This window comes from Zalophus californianus, chromosome 4 (genome assembly GCF_009762305.2).
Source record: "Zalophus californianus isolate mZalCal1 chromosome 4, mZalCal1.pri.v2, whole genome shotgun sequence".
Classification (NCBI taxonomy): domain Eukaryota; kingdom Metazoa; phylum Chordata; class Mammalia; order Carnivora; family Otariidae; genus Zalophus; species Zalophus californianus.
Genome location: NC_045598.1, coordinates 155,857,647 through 155,878,264, shown reverse-complemented (window position 1 = coordinate 155,878,264; position 20,618 = coordinate 155,857,647). Strand labels below are relative to the sequence as shown.

At 39.8% G+C, this 20,618-nt stretch overlaps 1 protein-coding gene across 3 annotated transcripts in view; it reads right to left on the bottom strand.

Annotated features, from left to right (window-relative positions):
* GRHL2 (grainyhead like transcription factor 2) overlaps positions 1-20,618 on the bottom strand; it is a 155,290-nt gene that overhangs the window by 25,215 nt on the left and 109,457 nt on the right. For all 3 annotated transcript variants that reach the window (XM_027583098.1, XM_027583107.2, XM_027583118.2), the window contains 4 exons: positions 18,004-18,162; positions 11,998-12,085; positions 11,393-11,532; positions 6,988-7,019 (listed from right to left, as the gene is read on the bottom strand). In XM_027583098.1, coding sequence (XP_027438899.1) covers positions 6,988-7,019; positions 11,393-11,532; positions 11,998-12,085; positions 18,004-18,162 — 419 coding nt within the window. The remainder of the gene's footprint in view (positions 1-6,987; positions 7,020-11,392; positions 11,533-11,997; positions 12,086-18,003; positions 18,163-20,618) is intronic.

Below are 20,618 nucleotides of genomic sequence, written 5' to 3'. Positions count from 1 at the left end.
AAGAGAAAAACACACAATAGAAACAGGCCCACAGAAAACACACTTATAGCATATTATTGTGAACTTAAAAATAACTGTTATTATTGTGTTCATGAATACAAATGACAAGACATATAGAGCTGGAGTCTATTAAAATAAATAAACCAATTAAGTGGAACCCTAGAACTAAAAAGTACAATAACAGAAATTAAGAACTTAATAGATGAATTTAACAGAGTGGAAAGTTAGGTCAACAGAAAATATCCAGGCTGACACAGGGTGAGCAAAGAAGATGGACGTTTCAGCAAAGCACATAAAAAACACAGGGACACAATAAAACGTTCTAATACACATTTCAAATCTTAAAGGAGTACAGAAAGGGAACAGATAAGAAGCACTGTTTGAAGAGATAATAGCTGATATTGTTCCCAAACTGATGAAAGACATCAGCCCACAGATTCAATCAACCCACAGATTCAATAAGTGCTATAAGAACTGTAAGATACCAAGCTGGAAAAAATAAAGAAAACCTACATGTAGGAACATCTTAATAAAAATTCTGAAAAACTAAAAGAAAGAAGAACATTTTAAAGCAGCCTTCTCAAACAATAAGAAAGGGAAGGAGAGAGGGAGGGAAGGAAGGAAGGAAAGAAGGAAGGGGCAATCACATTTGAAACAGTGACAATAAGGCAGATAAATGATTTCTCAACAGTAATGATGGAAACCAAAACTGAAAGAAAGTAATTGACAACCTGGAATTTGATATCTAGCAAGAATATCCTGTAAAAGTGACCGTGAAATAAAAACATTTATAATAAACAAACAATATGAGAAAATTCTTTGCCAAAAGTTCCATAGCAACAACAGCAACAAAAATATTAAACAGCGTTCTTCACGCAACAGGAAAAAAAATCCCAAGGAAAAACACAGAAGTCAAGGAAGAAATGAAGAGCAGTAGAAACAGTAAATATGGGTTACATTTATAAAAGGAGTCTTTAGTTCCAATCTTCCAGTTTGCAAAATAGGAAACTAGTATACAAGTAAGAATAACCGGTACTAATGTAAGAAACTTATGAAAATATTTTAAATATTTTTTAAAACCTCCCTTGCTTATCTAATGCAGATTTGAGTATTACTGGGTGGGTTTTTAAATGCAACATCTAACAGTAAAAAATAAAAATATATCAATCAGAAAAGGGTTGGGCTTCTTAACAACTGCATATGGATCTGCCATTATCATGAAATAAAAATTTTAATTAAAAACAATTGAAAATGGGAGGCAACATTGTGGCAGATGCTTGTGTAACAATTTCTATGTTATGAGAATCGGTATCTGTGGCTTGGGATAAAATTTCTAAGGGCAGTCTTGAAGATAAGGATTTAAGTGCTGTATCTCCACTGACAGTAGTGGGAAAGAATAACCCTGATAAACAGTGTGAGATGACATAAAACATAATTTTAGTGATAAGAAAGACCCTATATCAAAGATGAATTGTAGGGCGCCTGGGAGGCTCAGTTGGTTAGGCGACTGCCTTCAGCTCGGGTCATGATCCTGGGGTCCTGGGATTGAGTCCCACATAGGGCTCCCCCTGCTCTGTGGGGAGCCTGCTTCTCCCTCTGCCTCTGCCTGCCACTCCTCCTGCTTATGCTCTCTCTCTCTCTCTGTGTCAAACAAATAAATAAAATCTTTAAAAAAAAAAAGATGAATTGTAAAGAATTTGAAGAAAGTGTAAATGTAACAGACATTTCTGAATTATGTTACTCTTTAAATGTAGGTTAATTAACAAAGGAAGTATCAGTAAATCATTGATTCTTTTGGCGATATCCATAATGGGTTTAACTATTCAAACTGGCCCCAAAGCTTTAATTTATGTTTTCAGCTCCTCCTTGGGAAATTGGGGGAAGTGGTCCTTTATTTTTAACCACCTTATATTTATGTTTTTGTGGTAAAACAGAGCCCATCCATACTTTGCTATGATTTCATAGTTTGCTTAGCATCCCTGAGAACCTTATCAAAGAAAAGTATTTGGAGCTCTGTAAAGTGCTCCTTTAAAAGAATAGTGCAGAATTCTAGAAGATTTTTATTTTGTGCTGATGAACACAGGGTGATGACTTTTTAGATTTAGTTATCATGTTGATTAAATGCACTCACTGGTGATTGGTTAGTAATCTCTAACTTCTCCAAAGGGTATTGAATTTGAGCCAAAGTGTTGGCTTCCACGGTAGATGAGCACCAGAACTGGCTTTTTCCTCAGCAACACTGTAACCAAGCTCATGGTTCGGTCTGGCAACATCTATGGGACTCTCCCTCCTGCAAGAGGAATGGGAGGGCCCTCTGCTGGCGTCACTCAGCATGACGAGTGAAGTCACCCTGGGGAGCCGTCTCTCTGAGCTGGTATGGGACCAATCCACAGGGTTGCCTTGCCCAACCTTTACCTTTCCCTGGCTTTTGTTTTCCTAAAGTTTCAGCTTTTGAGGAGATAATACAATGTGGCCCCAAGGCGGTGTGCCTTTGAGAAGAAGCAAGGGGATAAGAGAAATTTTTGGAGAGGACTGTGGTCTGAGGATTCCCAGCAGCACCACGGTAATGGCAGATTCTTGAAGGAAAACCACTGTCCTACACAAACAGGACTGCCCGAACTTGCCAAGGGTCCCTGTGCTCCAAATGCAGTGTGAAAGCTACAGAGCTGCTGAACTTGAAGGGACCACACTGCAGGCTGGAATGGGGGCACTACCGTGGGGGTGACCGTGGATAAGAGATTAAGGCAAGAAGGGTTTTCTAGGAACTAGAGGTCAGATGGGGATGGAGACAAGATCCCCTGAAGTAATGGAACAGAATAGCATTTCCCACTATATGTGACCTTTGCATAGCAATTTATATATGATTTCAAGGAGTTTAAAGCCCTTCCCTCTTCCCCATAAGAGCCACTCATGAATCCCTGGTTAAGGGCCCATATTCCACAGAAAATTCTTCCTGTCTGGAAGAATTTGTTCTTTCCATCTTTTTTCCTCTCCCTCTCTTCCATTTCTCAATTAAGTATCATTTACGGAGGGCTTGAAAAGGAACCTTAACGATAATAATAACAGCTATGATTTTTTTTTTAAGCACCTTCCACATGCCAGGACATTTGACATACTAATGCTTATAACTCTATCAGGTAGGTATTATTTTTTTGTTATTTTTAGATGAGACTCCAAAAAGTTGTTATATTAAGTTACAGAGCTTGTAAAGGCCTGATTCAAATCATGGCTGCCTGGCTCCAAAGCAGTGGTTCTCAAACACTGCTGAGCTTTAGAATCACCTGGGGACTTTAAAAAGGTCTCTGTACCTAAACTGCATCCCATGCCAATTAAATCAAAATCCATGGGGGTGCTACCTGTGAGTTATTTTTCAACTCCCCAGGTGATTCCAAATTGCAGCAAGAGGCCTGCTGCTGAGAAGGGGTGTCCAAAGCCTCTGTATCTAACTTGGATCCCCTGCCTATGAAACAAACCTGCGCGGGTCTGTCGATGCCCAAACTCAGCACCCGAAGTCACCCCCAATACTCACTTTATCATCAAAGACGCAGGAGCAAACAGGTGTTCCCCTTTTTGTTCTGTTTAGGCACTTGGCTGATGATAGCTCCCCATCCCACCTCATCTGCATTTCCTCTATTTTCCCTCCTGAATCACACTCAGGTTGGCTGGCACTTGAGGCCAGCAGGCTGTACTTGCGAACAAGTCTGTGTCCGACCACCACATTGGCCTCAGAGCTGCGGGCGGAGGGAGCGGGGTGCCTCCGCTGTGCCTCCTCCGGCTGGTGGTTCAGTGAATGCTGCTCTCCAGCACTTAACCAGATGCTTTCATACTAACTAATTCTGCCTGGCAGGGACTGACGAACTGGCCAGAGACAGTCCTGATGGAGACCATGTGAATGCCAAGGAAGGTGGCACACCCCTCAGGGCTCTGCCCTGACCCCCTCCGCCAGGTACGCTCCTCTGGGCTTGTCACAGTCTGGGTCCCGCACTCCAGAGGCTGAGCCAAGGGTGTGCCTTTGTCAAGGCCAGAAAGCCATCACGAGGGCCTGTCTCTGTGCCGCACTGGCAGCCACAGATCAAGAATTAAGAGAGTGAGGTGCCAGGGCATGATGGCTAAAGCAGGACATGGGGAGTGCCGCTAGGCCGGGCTCCAATCCTGCCGCTATCACCACCAGCCGTGTCACTTAGAACACTGTCTCGTCCAACGCTCCACTGCTCTTTATAAAGTGGACACAATTACAGCATCTTCCCCATGGGAATTTTGGGACAATTCAACACAACAATGCACATAAAGCACTTAGTACCGTGCCTAGCCAAGATATCCAGTGGATGCTAATTATTACTTTGACACATAACAATAGCCAAGTATCAACTGTGTATTAACACTGAGGCTCCCAGGCCACCCATGTGCTCAACTGAACTCGAATTAGATGTAGGAGAGACAGAGACTCGGGTCTCATGATTATGCAAGAACGGAGGGTAATTCTTACAGAGAGGTCAAGCCACATGAGTTAGAAATAGGTCACCTGGCCATCTAAACGCTGCCACCTTGCTAGGAAGGACAGTGTAGGCTGAGGTTGGTTGCCAAGGAGGTCTGCACATGAAGCAGCACTCGGGTCTCAGGTGCTTCTTCCTTAGGAGGCTAACTTCTCCCAGAGAAGGGAAGAGTAGAATGTTAGTGCTCGATGAGACCTCGAAGATCACCTCATCCAAAATCCTCATTTTACAGCTGAGGAAACTGAAGGCCAGAGGTCAAGGAGCCAGCCCAAGGCCTCACATTGGTAAGCAATGGCCCTGGAGCAGAATGTGGGCTTCCTAGGCTCCGAGTCACTGTCCTTTCCATGACGCCACACCGTCCCTGGTAAAATGTGTGAGTACCAGATTAGAACCGATAGTGCTAATCTTTTTGCTCCTTCCAGCCACTGGGAATCTATTACCTATGTGCCAAGATAAAAAGAACAATCTAATTAGGTATTTAGAAAACTCAGAACTCTGAATTTAGAGGTCAGATCCTGGACAAGGTTCTGCACCTAACCAGCTGGGGAATCTTTGACTCCTTTGAGATTCCCTACCGTTAGACCAGAGGGTGGCCCACTTTTTCTTATGTAAAGGGTCAGATAAGTAAATATTTAGGCTTTCCAGCCTACCCAGGTCTCTGTTGCAACTACTCAGCTCTGCTGCTGGGGCAGGAAGGCAGCCACAGACAAGACATAATGGAATTAACATGTTTGTGTTCCAATTAAACTTTATGGACACCTGAATCTCATTTATTTTTCACTTGTCACACAATATTATTCTTCTTTTGGATTTTTTTTCTTGACCATTTAAAAATGTTTGCAGACAGGGGCGCCTGGGTGGCTCAGCTGGTTAAGCATCCAACTCTTGATCTCAGGGTCATGAATTCAAGCCCTGCATTGGGCTCCACGCTAGGCATGGAGCCTACTTTAAAAAGAAAAAAAAAAAAGTTTATGGACTGTTCAAAGACAGGTGACGGGTTGACTTGGCCCTCCGGCTGTAGTTTACCAAACTGCTCTAGGAAATGAACTCAGCAATATCTGCTCCACTTACTTCACCTTGAAATGTTTTATAAATAAATATACTCATTGCATAAGCATAGGGAAGCCCGGTTTGACTATAGTCTGAAAAAAACGATCTAGAGATTTTAGTTATACAGATATAATGCAAACCAAGATTTTAGTGGTATATATGTAACGTAACACAGATATTGAAAAATGAGGGGCGCATGGGTGGTTCAGTTGGTTAAGCATCCGGCTTCGGATCAGGTCATGATCTCAGGGTCCTAGGATCAAGCCCCACATCGGGCTCCCTGCTCAGCGGGGAGTCTGCTTCTCCCTCTCCCTCTACCCTGCTTGTGTGCGCTCTCTCTCTCTCTCATGCACATGCTCTCTCTCAGAAATAAATAAAATCTTAAAAAAAAAAAAGAAAAGAAAAATGAATGTAGTTCTAGGTTGTTTTAAGAGAAAAAAGGGTCCGGGTCACAAGAAGGAATTATCCCAGTATAATCTCCAGCTCATAAGGTTAAGAACAGATATTTATTTCTGAGAGCCAATTCTAGGGAAACAAACTATTAAAAATTTGGTGGTATCCCCTGGAGTGGAGACACTGAAAGGTAAAACTGTGTTTGAATGAGGAGGAATGGATGGGGCTTATCTAAAGAGCAGAACTAGAGCCAATGGGTGAAAGTCAAAAGAAGGTAGACAACAATTCAATAAACTAACTTTCTGAGAGCTGCAACTGTCCAATGGTGTCATGAGTTATCTTACATACAGTGGGAGTGTTCAAGTAGAAGCTGCCTGACTACCTATCAAACATGTGGTGTATTGTGTTACACTGTTTAAAAGAGAGAGTCAGCTAAATGACCTTGAAGTTTCCTTTTTGTCTCTAAAATTCCAGGAGTGTATAAAATGAGTAAATGCACAGAAAGCACTATGCAGAAACTTGATGTGCAAGACACTTGGGAGCCCTAGTGACCCCATGTAAGCCCTCTCTTACCTATAATCCCAAGGACAGTGACTAGGTTCTCGGCCTCCCTAGCTTCATTCACACCAGCCTCACCACTAGCCTTGGGCCCACGTCCCAGAGTGAGGGCTTCAAGAGGTCCACGTGGATGACCCGAGCACTACTAACTAAGCAGGGCAGGCTGTCTCCCTGGCTCCCACCTCAAGCTCACCTTAATCCTGTGTTGGGGCCAGAGATTTCAGTCACTGGATTATTGGTGAAAAGGTAGAATCTTGAAGCGATGTGTCACTTAGAAAAATAGCTAGTTATTCAAAGGCAGATCATAGAAAGGAGAGAGATAAAGAAGGGGTGGAAGGAGAACAGCACTTCCCCAAACTTCCTCTCAGACAGCCCCAGAGTCAAGTCTTTCTCATTTCTCAGCTCTAAGTCCATGCTTATCCTGTGCTCCAAGAGCCATTTCTACTGACATACACTGACTTTGGATGTAAAGCAAAAGAACTGAGTGTCTTACCCTTCTCGTTCATCATCCGTGTTGTAATACACCTGTGGAACAAAACAACAGGCTTACTGTAGGTTAGACCAAGAAGTGGAAATAGATTACGTGATGCACTGACTTTCCTAGGCCCTTACACTGTCTTAAAGAAGACAAAAAGCAGATCTGTTTAATGATGCTGTGTGTGTGTGTCCAAGGAAATACAAATTTTACATCATATTCTTCCTAGGGTTAATTCTTGGATTTAAGGAAGTAAAATTGGAAATCTGATTATTTCCAGCTCAAGTCATTCTGATCAGATTACCTACAGTTCTAAACCAGCTCTTGCTTTGACATTAAAGAAATATTTTATCAGGACCTACAAATCATTGTTTAGAAAGGCTCTGGAGCAAGGTGTGTGAGTATCCAATCCCATCGGGTCCACAGGTGAGCTGACTACAGATACTGTGATCTGGAGAAGGTAGGGGAGCAAGAGAGTCCCAGGGCAGTGCAGCAGCAACCCCAGGCCCCTGTCTATTCCCCAAAAGGGCCTGGACTATTCTAGCATCCCACAGCCACAAACATTTAGAGTCGACTGTCTTCAGGCTGGGGAAAGGTCATGCAGCTCTAGGAGGTGCTCCAGGCCAGAAGACCTCTGATAACAGATTTCTTTAGGTGGTCAGCATGGTGGCAGGCAGAATCAGATTTAAGGAAATTATGAAGCATCCTATTATTTTATGAAACTACAGAAATCCATAGGGGATCTCTTTATGCATGTAGGTCCTCTTGACCCAATTATTTATAAAAATTAATTGCAGGCCTTTCTTGAGCTTTATCTATGTGCTTCAGGACCATTTTTATTTGGGTGAAGAACAAGACCCAAGTTAGCATTAGACACTTACATTTTAACTTCAAGTCACTTCTGGTGCTGGTACACTTCGTCACTGCCCCTGCCCCAGTTGCCTGGGAGAAAAGCTCTGCCTAGATTGACACCCTCCCTACAAACCTTCTCAAAGGCTCCTGGCAGTGCCTGGGATGCTGCCACACCCAGACTTCACGGTATAACAGAGCTGGTTTCCGGGGACTCTTTGGGCGTCAGCCATTCTAGTCATTAGCAAGATTTCCACAGGGAACTTATCCTCTTAAAACTTTTTATGTCTATTGTTGTATTGTATATTTCGTTTCTTTTTAACACAAAACAGCACAGGCAAGATGTTTTCTTCCACCATATCCCAGGTTTCAATGTAGTATTGGAGCATCCACCACGGTGATGTTCTAGAAGTGGGACTATTTAGGTGCATATGGAATGACCCACATAAGTGAGGGAGCCTGGGCCATAGCACCGGCCACAGAACTCGATTTTTGGGGAAAAGTTCCTGATGTTGGCCTGTTTTTTGCTAGCTTCTTTAAATGTGACATAATGCATCTGCCCTGTCTGACTATACGACAGGGTCATGGAGGGCTCTCTGCAAAGTTGACTGGTGACCCCAAAATGAAGCAGCCTTCTCTTAAGTGTTTTCCCGCCCTCCTAAATGGCCTCTACTACACTGTCCCTATCCCTGTCCTTGCACTGGTCACTTCTCTCACAATGACCCACTGTTTCTTCCTTGTTGGCTGTAGGTCTTATTGCATGGATTTAATGTTTAGAGAGTATTTCTCAAACTTTATAGAGTACATAAAAAATATGGAACCCTCTTCAGAGATTCTGATTTAAAAGACTTGGAATGGAACTTGGGAACCTGAATTCTTTGGGGGAAGGCAGTTTACAAACCACAATGGGGAAGACAGCTTTGAGGGTATGAGGGAAGAGCAAAGTCCTCCTTGGGTTCAGGTGCCTTGAGGAAGTCTGATCAGAAAGATGATGCCTCTGTATCTCACAATTTCTCCCAAGATCCCCTTATCACTTGTTTTTAAAGGCATTCCAGAGAAAAGCCCCAGTGACTATCTGGGATTTGATGTGAAGAGAAGGAGACTAAGATCTCCATAGTGCCTGCACATTGGGTTCATTCCCTCATATTAGTTTTTGATAATTGTCTGATGAATCCACATGTGAATCGGTAACGGCGGAGGGAACATGTGGGCTGTCAGTAAAAGTACTCACTCCCCAGCCTATGTTCTTGGGTGACCAGGAATCACTGTGCCATAGCTCGTGAGCCCTCAATGTGACTGGGGATCTCTCACTGACCCTGAGAGCTGGAAGGCTGCTCCCTCTCCTCTGCCGCGCAGAGCTTTGATGTAACTGATTTTGACAAGGCTTGTGTCTGCTGTGGTCACTGAGCTGCACACCATCACCTGCCTTTCCCCCTCCCCGGGGCCCCATTTATGGTACAACTGGCCCACATTTTGACGCGCCACGGCTGGACCTTGTTTCACATGTCAAAATCAACCACCTCCCCACACCCACTTCTAACATCATGGCACAGCCGGCTTCCCTCCTGCCTCTGGACCCATCTCCCTGCTTTCTAGCTCTTCCAAAAAAAGGCAGACTCTAAGTCCCAGCCAGCCACACTGTAGGCGCTCCTGTCCTTGGGCCAAGTCGGTCAACCATAGAATATTCACACATTGTTCCAGAGCACAGCTGACTGTGTTCCTCTGTTGCCCAGAGCTTAGGCAGGCTCCCTCCCTCACTGACCTCCTGACTCTAACTCCAAGGCCACAGGGGAAGCCTGAGGGCTCTGCAAGGGTGGCCCCAGATTGCAGAACTTAACTTCGCCAATGACCTGGGGGCACTGACTGAGCTGCTTTGCAACTGCTAAATCCAAAAGACCGTACAGGCTACATTTTCCTTGTGATTCGGCCACAGGCTAGGAACCCAGTTCCAATATGGAGAGGCCAAGTGAGGCCAGAAGACTCACAGATTTGGTCACTTTCCCTCTGAAGATTCATTTACAGCTTTGTATATTTCAGGGAAATGTTGCCAAGAGAACAGGTCAGGCTGTCAGCTTTGACACAGAGCCGAAGCCAGAATCATGACAGTAAACAGAAAGAACAATTTAACTCAATTATCCCTTCTTCTGCAAAGTATGGATACCCAGCTTCATAAAATCCTATGGCACTAAGACTGTAAATAAACAATCACCATACTCTTGGGAATTAAAAAAATAAATAAAATGAGGTGCTGGCACTCATAGCTTGATAAATCTTCTTTCCCCTTTGTGACCTTGTTCCTATCAAACAAGTAAAACAAGATGGGATTGTTACATTAGTTTTTAGTAGAAGGTATTCTAAGAAAAAACTATACTATTTTGTTACCATGTTCTGTCATGAGCAGCAACAAAGAAGCCCTGCTTGTATAACCACTTTGTCTCATACCTATAATGAAACAACACCGGGAGGGACAATATATTCTTCAGAAAGAGCAAGTAGAGCCAATAACGATTTCCCCTCCTGACTTAAGGTCAATTCCACTGAGTGTCTGAACACTTAGAATGGGAGAAAAATTATGCTTCTGTTTCTCAAAACAAACTTTTCCTCAGAAGATTTTGAGTTTAAAAGAAAACTAACCCATACAAGATTCACTAAAACCCAACTGATTTAGTGAAAGACAAATCTGGCTAATGCCAGGGAAGTACATTTTTTCCCTACTCTATTTTAATTTATCACAAAAATAAATAATGCTAAAATATTAAAGAAAGAAAAAAATCATCCATCACTTAATCCTACACATCAAGTGTTACAATTCTTGTTACCTTCAAGTTCAGGTATACATCTAGAATCACGGTACAGACACAAATGGGTATTTTAATTTTTTCTTGCACTGAACATTATCATAACTAGTACCTATGTTGCTACATAATTTACATAATTATAATTTTAGTGACCACCTAATATTTCATCAACTTGAGCTACCATAATGAGTTAATTATTGGGTATTTATGTTATTTTAATTTTAGCTCTTTAATTTCGCTTGTAGATTTAACTAGAAGGCAGGAATTACTTTTAAAAAGGCTTGTCTACAATCTCATTTTTCTTTTGGTGTGGAATAATTTACATATTCAATGGGAACTGTTAATTAAAACTGTTCATATGGTTTTATGTAATCAAAAAGTTTTCCTCTTGGGCAACTTTCTGAAGTTATAGGTGCAGTTCAATTTCCCACCATTAGATGGAGCTCTATTGCACCAGGTTAATCCCACATGACCAAACGGTCAACACAAAAAATTCTCTGGGTTTATCAGCTTCCTTACTTTCTTCCTCTTTCATTGCTTTGTCAACACTTCACTACCATGAGCTCACTCTCTTCTTCCCCTTACTAAGTCAGTTTCCTCTACTGAGACACTCCTTTCTATAAAAATCCGTTTTCTTATGGAATGACTGGCTTTTAGCGGAATGCATGGAGTGCAGAGGTTATTTTCAAGGTCAACACTGCCTGATGTGATTCTGTCTTAAGGCTCCACTGGCCCCGGGGAGGGATGGTAGGTGGATGTTAGAAGGTAGGTCCTACCTGTCCTGTCCTCTGCAGGTTTGCGAAGTGAACATCAGGTATGAAGAGGACCGGCTGTGAGTGCAGGTCAGGCATCGTTTTGAAGTAGGTGATGTCACTCTTCTTCTGTAAAGGTATCGCCGCCAACTTCCCATCAGAGGCTGGACGTGAAAGGATTATGCATGACTAAGAACTCTCAGCTGTGAGCCCTAGTCTGAGTTCCCTGTTTTCCCCTCTGAAGCTTTCCAAAAGCCACAGATGTGAACACACTTTACAATCGCCCCCTCTCCCACTGCCAAACCAACCGAAAGAGCGTGAACTTCGGGTAAGCATTCTTGAGGTGAAGCCCCTCGTGCGCTCCCGTCCCTCTCTGCACCCTAGATTCCTTGTCTGGAGGAGGAAGATGTTGGTCTCCACGATATTACAAACTCCCTCCCAGCACAAGCAATCTGTGATCATGTGATTCCATGTGCTTTTCACCGAGACAATTCACCCAGTCTTCGTGGCTAGGGAAAAGCAAGCCCCTCCTTACATATCCATAGTTTCACCCACCATCCACTTCTTTCCACCTGTTCCCCTAGTGGGCGTGGCCTGGCCAGAGCCCACCCCTCCTTAGCAACACTCACAGTTGTTGCATGGAGTTTGGGAGGTCTGGCCTTTCCCCTTCTTCCTGTTCTGCTTCCTCTCTTCGTCTCGGATTTTCCTTTCTGCTCCCTAACAGGGAAAAACAAACAATGCCAGCTATATTACCAGAGCATGCAAAAACTGTGTCCACATACAAGCCTCTAGGATAAGAAACAAACCGAGGGTAAAGGGAGAGCAGGCAGCCCCATTTCTGTGCCTCTAGGGAGGTCAGGCCTCGGTTCTGAAGGCTGAGACAGATCCTTAGTCTGTACTAAATTTCGACCTCCGAGTGATCCTACTTCTTCCAGATTTCCCCCTTTATTTGAAATCCTGCCTATTTATATAACTTCAATTTTGAATCCACACAGAAAGACCAGGCCCAGGTTCCTATCCCAGTGAGGCTGGTTAAGTAACTTTAGTTGTTATAATAAAACATCATTAAGATAAAACACTGGCCTGTTAACATCATTCCTAGGCACCAAGAGAGCATTAAAGCTGAACTTGAATTCCCTATAAAACTTTTCCTTTGCTTGATGTCATGGAACTTTTAAAAATCATTACAGTAGTGGAAATGAGGGAGGGTCTAAGGAAACTACACAAGATGTATGATCGCTTTGCACATACAAGTATGATTTTGGTTTTTGTTTTAATGCGTTCATAAGTGCTTGGAGATGGTACTTGTTCAACCAAATAGAAAAAAGTTTGGTCTATTCACTTCCTTTTTGCTCCTCTGTTCCTGGTAATCTGACTTTTTCATTGGTTTCTCTTGCCAAATCACACTCTACTTAACCAATTGACCATCACCTTATATCTCTTTCCTTCCTGGCCTTCAAGGATTCCCTGATTATTATTATTATTATTATTATTATTATTATTATTGTCACTCTTCTGTGTCTGCTTTGCCAACTCATTTTCCTCTTCCCAACCCCCAAATACATATGTTCCAATGGTTTTCTTTTCCTTTCTCTCTTTTCATTCTTGCTGCAAAGAGTTCCCCTGCACCCTTATTTCCATGATGCTCTAGACAGGTGACATCCAGATAGACACTTCAGACTAGACTCCTGCCCTAAATTTCAGATACGCATTTACAGTTCCTGCCCTTTGTGACAGTATACACAAGGAGTGGTGAAGCACACACTGGCTGGCAACCTCTAATTAAAAATTGCCCCTAACTCATCACACAAAAAAGATGGATTTGAAAAATATAAAAATTTAATCCTGTTATGCAAAAAAAATCCATTAATAGGCAAAGGACAAAATCGTGAAAATATTTGCAACAAAATATCATAAGGTACTAAATCCTTAATATCAATGATTCAAATTTAAAAGACAACTAATGCACCAATTTAAAAAATGGACAAGAGTCATGAAATAGGCACTTTACAGAAAAAGACTTAAAAGCTTTGAATCAAAACCCTGAAATACATGTTTTGTTTATTAAATTGGCTTTAAAAAAAAAAAGCAGATTCCCAATTCTGGCCAAAGTAAATGCACAACACAAGAGATTTGGAGATTTGTGGGCAACGAAGGCATCAAAAGGAGATAGCATTAGAGCTAATTCTTGAAAAATGAGTAATTATAGCTAATATTTACATAGCACTTACTCTGTGCCAGGTGAGTTCTAAGAGCTTTACATAGATAAGATCTGGACAGATTTAATAGTTTAACCAGATATTTTAAATATGTTTTTATGTCAAAAAACTTACTACCAAAAGGGAGTAATTATTTTATAGTGCTTCACTTTTAAGTTTTGAACTGTCATGGATAATTATAAACCATGGAAATTCAGAGCAAGACGGAGATAAAATATAGAAATATATCCTTTGGAAGTTTCTTCATGATATATTAAGGTTTTGCAGAGGTTTTGTATCTAGATAACATATAATATTTTGAGAAAATAAAGTGTTAAATGTACAGACATTGCCTTGTTGAAATTAGTGTGAGATATAAGCAAAAGTCTCCTATTATTCATTTTTTGTTGGGTCCATAAAACATCTCTCTATGTACCTGGAGTTCTGTACAACATATTGTTTAATATAAATAAAAACGTAAAACTTTTTCTATCTATATAAATTACAACTCACTGAAGATACACGCCAAGGTTTGTCAAGCAGATTTCTAAATTGGTGCCTTATAATAAATAAATAAATAAATAAATAAATAAATAAATAAATAAATAAATAAATTGGTGCCTTATTTTGTACTATTACTTTGACAAAAAAGCCTGCAATTATTTTGTTTCAAGGCTTATATATGTTCAGTGTCAATTTTTGGGCAATAAAGTCTGCTTATTATTTTACAGGCATTCTTTGATATGCCAAACCAAATAGATTAACATAAAAGCTAGACTGGCTCCCCACAGAGCCTAGTCTTGGTGCCATGTCTATATAAGTAATTTCCTGCCCAGAATGCTCATATATCAGCATGACAAAACAAGTCTGGATAGTATCCAAACATTTCTAGGAGAACCACAGTTCCTATTTCTAAAATAAAGCTTTGACTTCATAATGACCCAGGGAAGCTTAGATATATTTAATTAAGATGGAGAAAGCTTCCTTGAACATGACCTTCAATGAATTCCTTTACTTCCTTTGATTATTTGTGACCTAAGCCTTCTAAAAGATCTTCTTTCCACTCTTATCAAAATGTAAAAAAGTCTAGCTCTTCCAGAACAGTATAATTTGCTACAAAAACCAAATTTATCATTTGAAAATAATTTCCCCTACCTAAATGTTCACTTTGGAGTGTTAGATTTTAAAAGTATGCCTGAAGATTTCCTGATTATATTGTGATCACTCTTGCCACCTCTTGAGAGGTGATAGCTATCTTTGTTTTATTTGACACTTGAATAATTTCTCTTAAATTTATTTTGAGAGTGTGTCCATAACCAGTTGAAAGTTGGCCAAGGTACCGAGATGGTTTGGAGGGGTATCTTTAGCTTTTCATAATCTTCAATAGTCATCACCTCCAAGATCTTTCCAAACAAGACTTAATAAAGAGAGAAAAACTATTATTAAAAAAAGAACGTGGCTTTATTTCTCAAGTTTTGCTCAATACGTACTTACTATTTATAGTACTATAATTCTTGTTTTTCAGGAAAGATAATGGAAGTAATTATAGATATAAACACACAGACATAGGTATTAATACAGTAGATATATAGACAGATCCCAATTTTTTAATGCAAAAATATGTATTTCCATAGTAGTATCATAGTATCAAAAAAAAATTAGAGAAAGTATTTGATTCTCACAGGTGTGTTAATTATAAATAAAGCTGGAGAACTATAAATAGTGCAGAACTCCATCTGTTTAAGATTCTTGATTGTGATTGGGAAACTTAACGATTTTAAAACGGAATAGCTCTTAGTTCTTTTGCTTTAGAGGAGAATTCAAAATAATCATTTGCATTTACACACCCATTTGAAGAGTGGAAAAATTAAACTTTTTCTCTTTTTAATCCTCCAGGAGTAAGTTTTGCCTGGGTTTTGAAATTAGAGCTGCAAATATGGCAAATTACAGCACAACATTTTGTAACTAGCTTATTAGAAAAATGACTAGCAGTTAAGGTTAATACACCCTGCTTGAGATTTCTTCCTTATCCTTAGCATCAGGATAAGTAAACTAAAAACCACCCCCTGGAAACACTTTATAGCACTAGTTTCTTAGAGTCCTGGGGCATAAGTGAACAACAATGGAACACTCTCTATTCATCCTGCATTTTCCTTCTGTTTTGAGTTTTAGTATTTGTCATATCAACACTGTTGAAAAAAACAATTATATGAGCATCGGTTAGGGCCTCTCTGTCCCACATTCAATCCCAGCTGCAATGTAAAGGTAAATGGACTGCCCAGTCTCTACCTCATGCTTCCCTCTGTTTCTCCTCGCCCCTAATCCCACTCCTCACTTCCAAGGAGATTCCTGGAGGGGGATTCTACAATCTCCCTTAAAGTATTTGGAATACAGTGAGGGAAGTCAAATTATTTAAATGCTGTCCCATTTGTACTTTAGAAATTCCATGTTGTACATCATCTGAAAATGTTTTTTCAATGTTTAATATGCTGATTTAAAGATATTAACTGATTTTTGTATGTTTTCTTTTGTTTTTAAAGGCTACCTTGGCTCTTTGTTGAGGTTTTGAATCATCAGTTGTCATTTTGGCTTTTTATGTGTACAGTTGTTTATCAATTCAAGGAGTATGGGTTTGGAATCAAACCCTATACTCTATTTGCATCCAGCTCCCCTACTTTTTTGCTGCGTGATTCTGGCAACTGACCCACTGTTTTCTCATTTACACAACAGCTGTATCTATTGACTTAACTGGCCCCCATACTGGGGAGGCTACCTAATTGTCCCTGAGAGTGCTACTGAAAGTCTGATGATAAAAGTTTCTTTACAAGTGGTTTTTTATTCTATTCTGTTCTGTTCTATTCTATTCCATTTTACTTAGATGCCCAAAGAATATTTTTAAAGTTTCATAAGTTAACAACTAGGTATTGGTTATCTTGGGTTAATTTTCCCAAGTAAGTAGTAGGCTGTTTAAATCTACATGTACTTATTTATATATATAGTTTATACTTTCAGTTTTCCTGATTTATCATTTCTCTTAAGGCATTCCCTGGTGTATTTATTCATTCTTGTTTTGCATCTAAGGTAGTCTTTACTTCTGAAATATTTTAATCTTTTATTTTCTGAATTCTTTCTTGAATTCTATCCCAATTCTTTTCAAAACAACTCATGAATTTTTCTATGTGAAAAATTATATTTATATTGATCTTCATGACTTCTATGATTTTCTTAATTTCATTTAGCTCATTTTGGAATAATAGATTATAGGTATTATCTGTTTCCTGGGCAGGTAGCCATTTTCCCCAAGGAATTCAGGATTTTCTTAATCTCTTTTTTCATGAGACACTGTATGGGATTCAACTGGTTTTCTTTTCTGATGGTTATTTTTAAGTGAAATGAGTGGACCAAGATAGTTCTGCCGACTTCACGGTTCTCATGCTCTCTTTTCTGATGTGTTCACAAAGTGATAAAAAAAAAATAGTCTGTATTTCCCAAGATCTGTCTCCTCTGTATCCTTTCTCCTCGTCCTTTTCATTGGGAACTTCTCTTTCCTTTGCCCTTTTTTTGGAGGAGTGGAGGGAGTCCAATTCAACTTGGATTCTACTCCCAACAGCTTTTTCTTGGAGCACAGTTTTGCCCTAGAAGGGAACTTTAATTTATAACTTCCCAGAGTTTTTAGAGTCCCAAACACTTCAATGTTCCATCCCTTTGCATCTACCACCAACAGCAAACTGGAATCTACAGAATCTGTACCCTCCCACCCCGGTTTCACATGCTGTCCTCAGATGGCACACTTCATTCTCTAGTGAGTACCTTGGGGCAATTTTTTAGGTTTCCTGTTCTTCGGTTATCAAGTAGCCCCATTGCTTTCCCTCATGATGCTGATATTATACAGGTCTCAAAACTACTGGTTGTTTACTCCCACTCATATTTGGGATTTGTAAGGATCTCATGTCACATAACCACAGGATTTTAAGCTTTGTTATTCTAATTGCTCTATCATCTTATGGTGGGATTCAGAGAGATTAAAAAACTGTATCTCCTCCTGAGTGCCTGTTTACTAATGAACTTATTTTATAGGTGCCATTTCTATTCCAAAAAGCTCTGGATGTGACCCCATTTAACGCATACAATAATAAAGGTTATACTGATATGCTCTGGGACAGGCTTATACCCAGTAAAAACTTACCCACGTGAGTAGCACAGTGCAATGTCAATCAGCCATTAAATTAGTGGTAAAATGATTGACTAAAAAAAAAAAAATACAGTTGACTGATGACTCCCTAGATATCTAATAGGAATTGAAAATGAAAGGTTACAACTCCCAGTGTGCTTATAAGGTGATTAATTTGACACCACTAGACAAGAGAAGGTGGTAAGGAGGAAATGTCATTAAAAGTAATATCTAATAACAAAGATACCTTTATGATCTTTACTCACTTTGTCACAGAAGACCTTGATCTGGCAGTAAGCTCTATGAATGGGTTTATTGCTACGATTATTATAACTGTATGTATCAATCTGAATCATCAAAGGAAGTCCTTTCACCCCTTTCTGGGAGGAGAAATCTGTACTCAGGCAATTCACAGTGATGAAAATCTGAGGGTGGGAAAAAGAAAGGAAAAAGTTCACAAGTCACCATAAAAAGGATCTATTAAAAAATGCATAAGCCTTAGACTTGGAATCAAAATACTACACAATCTTCTAAGGACAACTTAAGAATATTTGGATACTCTGAAATAAGAACATGCTGAGCACAGAAAACATGATATAGTACATAATTTATAATTTAAATATATAAAAATTGTTTTCACATTAAATCTTGAAACAGACAATCAATACTCTCCTTCAAGTGTATCAGCAAAGTCTTACTTATTTTTCAAACATGCATAAATCAGATGTGTAAAACACTATCTCTGCAACATATTAAAGCTGTCACTTCTAATTATACCACTCTCTCATATCTCTGACCTGGGGTTAAAACAAAAACAAAAACAAAACTAGGTAGCATCTTCCCTTGCACACTACTGCATTGAAACAGTGATTTGTTTATATATCTGTTTTTCCTGACTCTTTTCCTACCTGACCTAACTTTGAGATTTGAGACCATTTCTTATGTTTTTGTATTAGTGGTACCTAATGTAGTGTGTGGCAGAGAGCAGGCATTCAATAAATACGTAATGAATCAATTAGTGAGTTTATCCATAGAAAATCCCCTAGAGATTGGTAGTCAAAGGCCCTAAGTTTTATTTTTTACTTTTATTTTTTTTAAGTTTATTTAATATTTTTAGTAATCTCTACACCCAATGTGGGCTTGAACTGATGATCCTGAGATCAAGAATTGCATGCTCCTCCAACTGAGCCAGCCAGGTGCCCCCAAAAAGCCCTAAGCTTTAGTTCTAGCTCTAACATTTACTAGCTAAGAGACCTCAGACAAGTCACTTATTGGCTCTGGCTTTCAACTTTTTCTTTAAATCATTTAAAAAATCCTTCCCTGAAGGGCAGAATGTAAACTACTAATATACTTCCAGGTTACTGAAAAAGCAAAAGAAGAGCTAGTGAAGGTAAGACATAAAATAGGAGGGAAAATAGGAGGGAGGAAATGTCGTAAACTCACTGGCATTCTCATCTTAAAACAAGGGGCATCAAGAGATACAACAGAAATAACATGAATACAAAAAAAAATGGAAGCTCCAATAAATTACTAAAGATTATAGCACTGACCAACAGAACTAAAAATAATAATTTGTCATAAAATGTTGGGAGGAATAGAAGGAGCATAAATGACTAAATTTATCCTTATTTTACATAGTGGGTATATCATTTACAGTTGATTTACCCCGGAATAAAGGAATGGGTGCAGCACTATATTTACCTATATTTATGTCGTAAGTATATCAATATTAAGAAGTGGTCTCTGGGAAAAACCAAACATTTTTTTTTTCATTTATACCACATTTATTATTTTTGTTTAACATAAAACTTTACATCACTCATTGTTCTTAAATGGTACAGTTATGTATTCTAAAAACCATTTCATTGATGCATTATGTGACCCAAGTTTTATTTGGTCCCACTGAAATCTTCATTCACTTTCAAACCCTTGACCTTGTGTGTCACAGCAATATCAAAAAGAACAGCCCTGCAAAAGCAAAGAGCTACTGGCATGAGCTACATTTTAAAGGCCATTCAAATCTTTGATTTTACTACCAGGACAGATCTAATTCAAGTTCTATTGCCTGTAGGCTTTTGATAATTTATACAAGCAGATATCTCATTTTTAGTGTTGTATCTTCTATAAAGATCATTTTGAATTTTATTTTTGAACCTCTTACTTGATAATGAAAAACACCGCAGTAAAGCACCACATCAATAATAGGGCTAAGATGAAAGGTCTTAGTGACATGCTAGTTATGACAACCTTGTGCAATGTGCCACAGACTCTCTTTGCCAGCCACCATCCGAAAACAAGTGTCTAGAGATGATCTAACAATGGATACGTTCATTTCATTCATTCATTCTTTCTATTCATTTGCTTATTCATTCATCCTATAAACATCAACACAAACCCACCGTGGGTCAAACACAACTATACACTGGGGACAGAGAAGAAAGCCAGACCCTTGCCTCATGGAGTGGGCAGTCCAAGAGGAAGACAGATGAGAATCCAGTAATAACCACCACAGGGTGGTCGAGGCTCTCCAGAGAGAGCTGTGTACAGAGGCAGTGAGAACACAGAACACAGCATCAAACCAGGAAGACGTGTGAAACAAAACCCTCGCAGACACCAGGATGAGACGATGGACTCCATAAATGCTTGTGAATTATTTAGGAATGACAGAGAAAAAGAATGACTAAAAATGCAAATGTCAAGTGATTCAGAGGAGCTGAGTGATAAAGACCACTAAGAAAGAGCATGCTATGCCTGTTTCTCCTCCTGAACTTTGAGGGTAAAAGTAGACAGAAAATGCTGTCTGCTGCTCCTGGAGATGCCCTAACTACAGAGAACATTCATGCACAACACCAATATTTTTAAATACCTACTATGTTCCTGA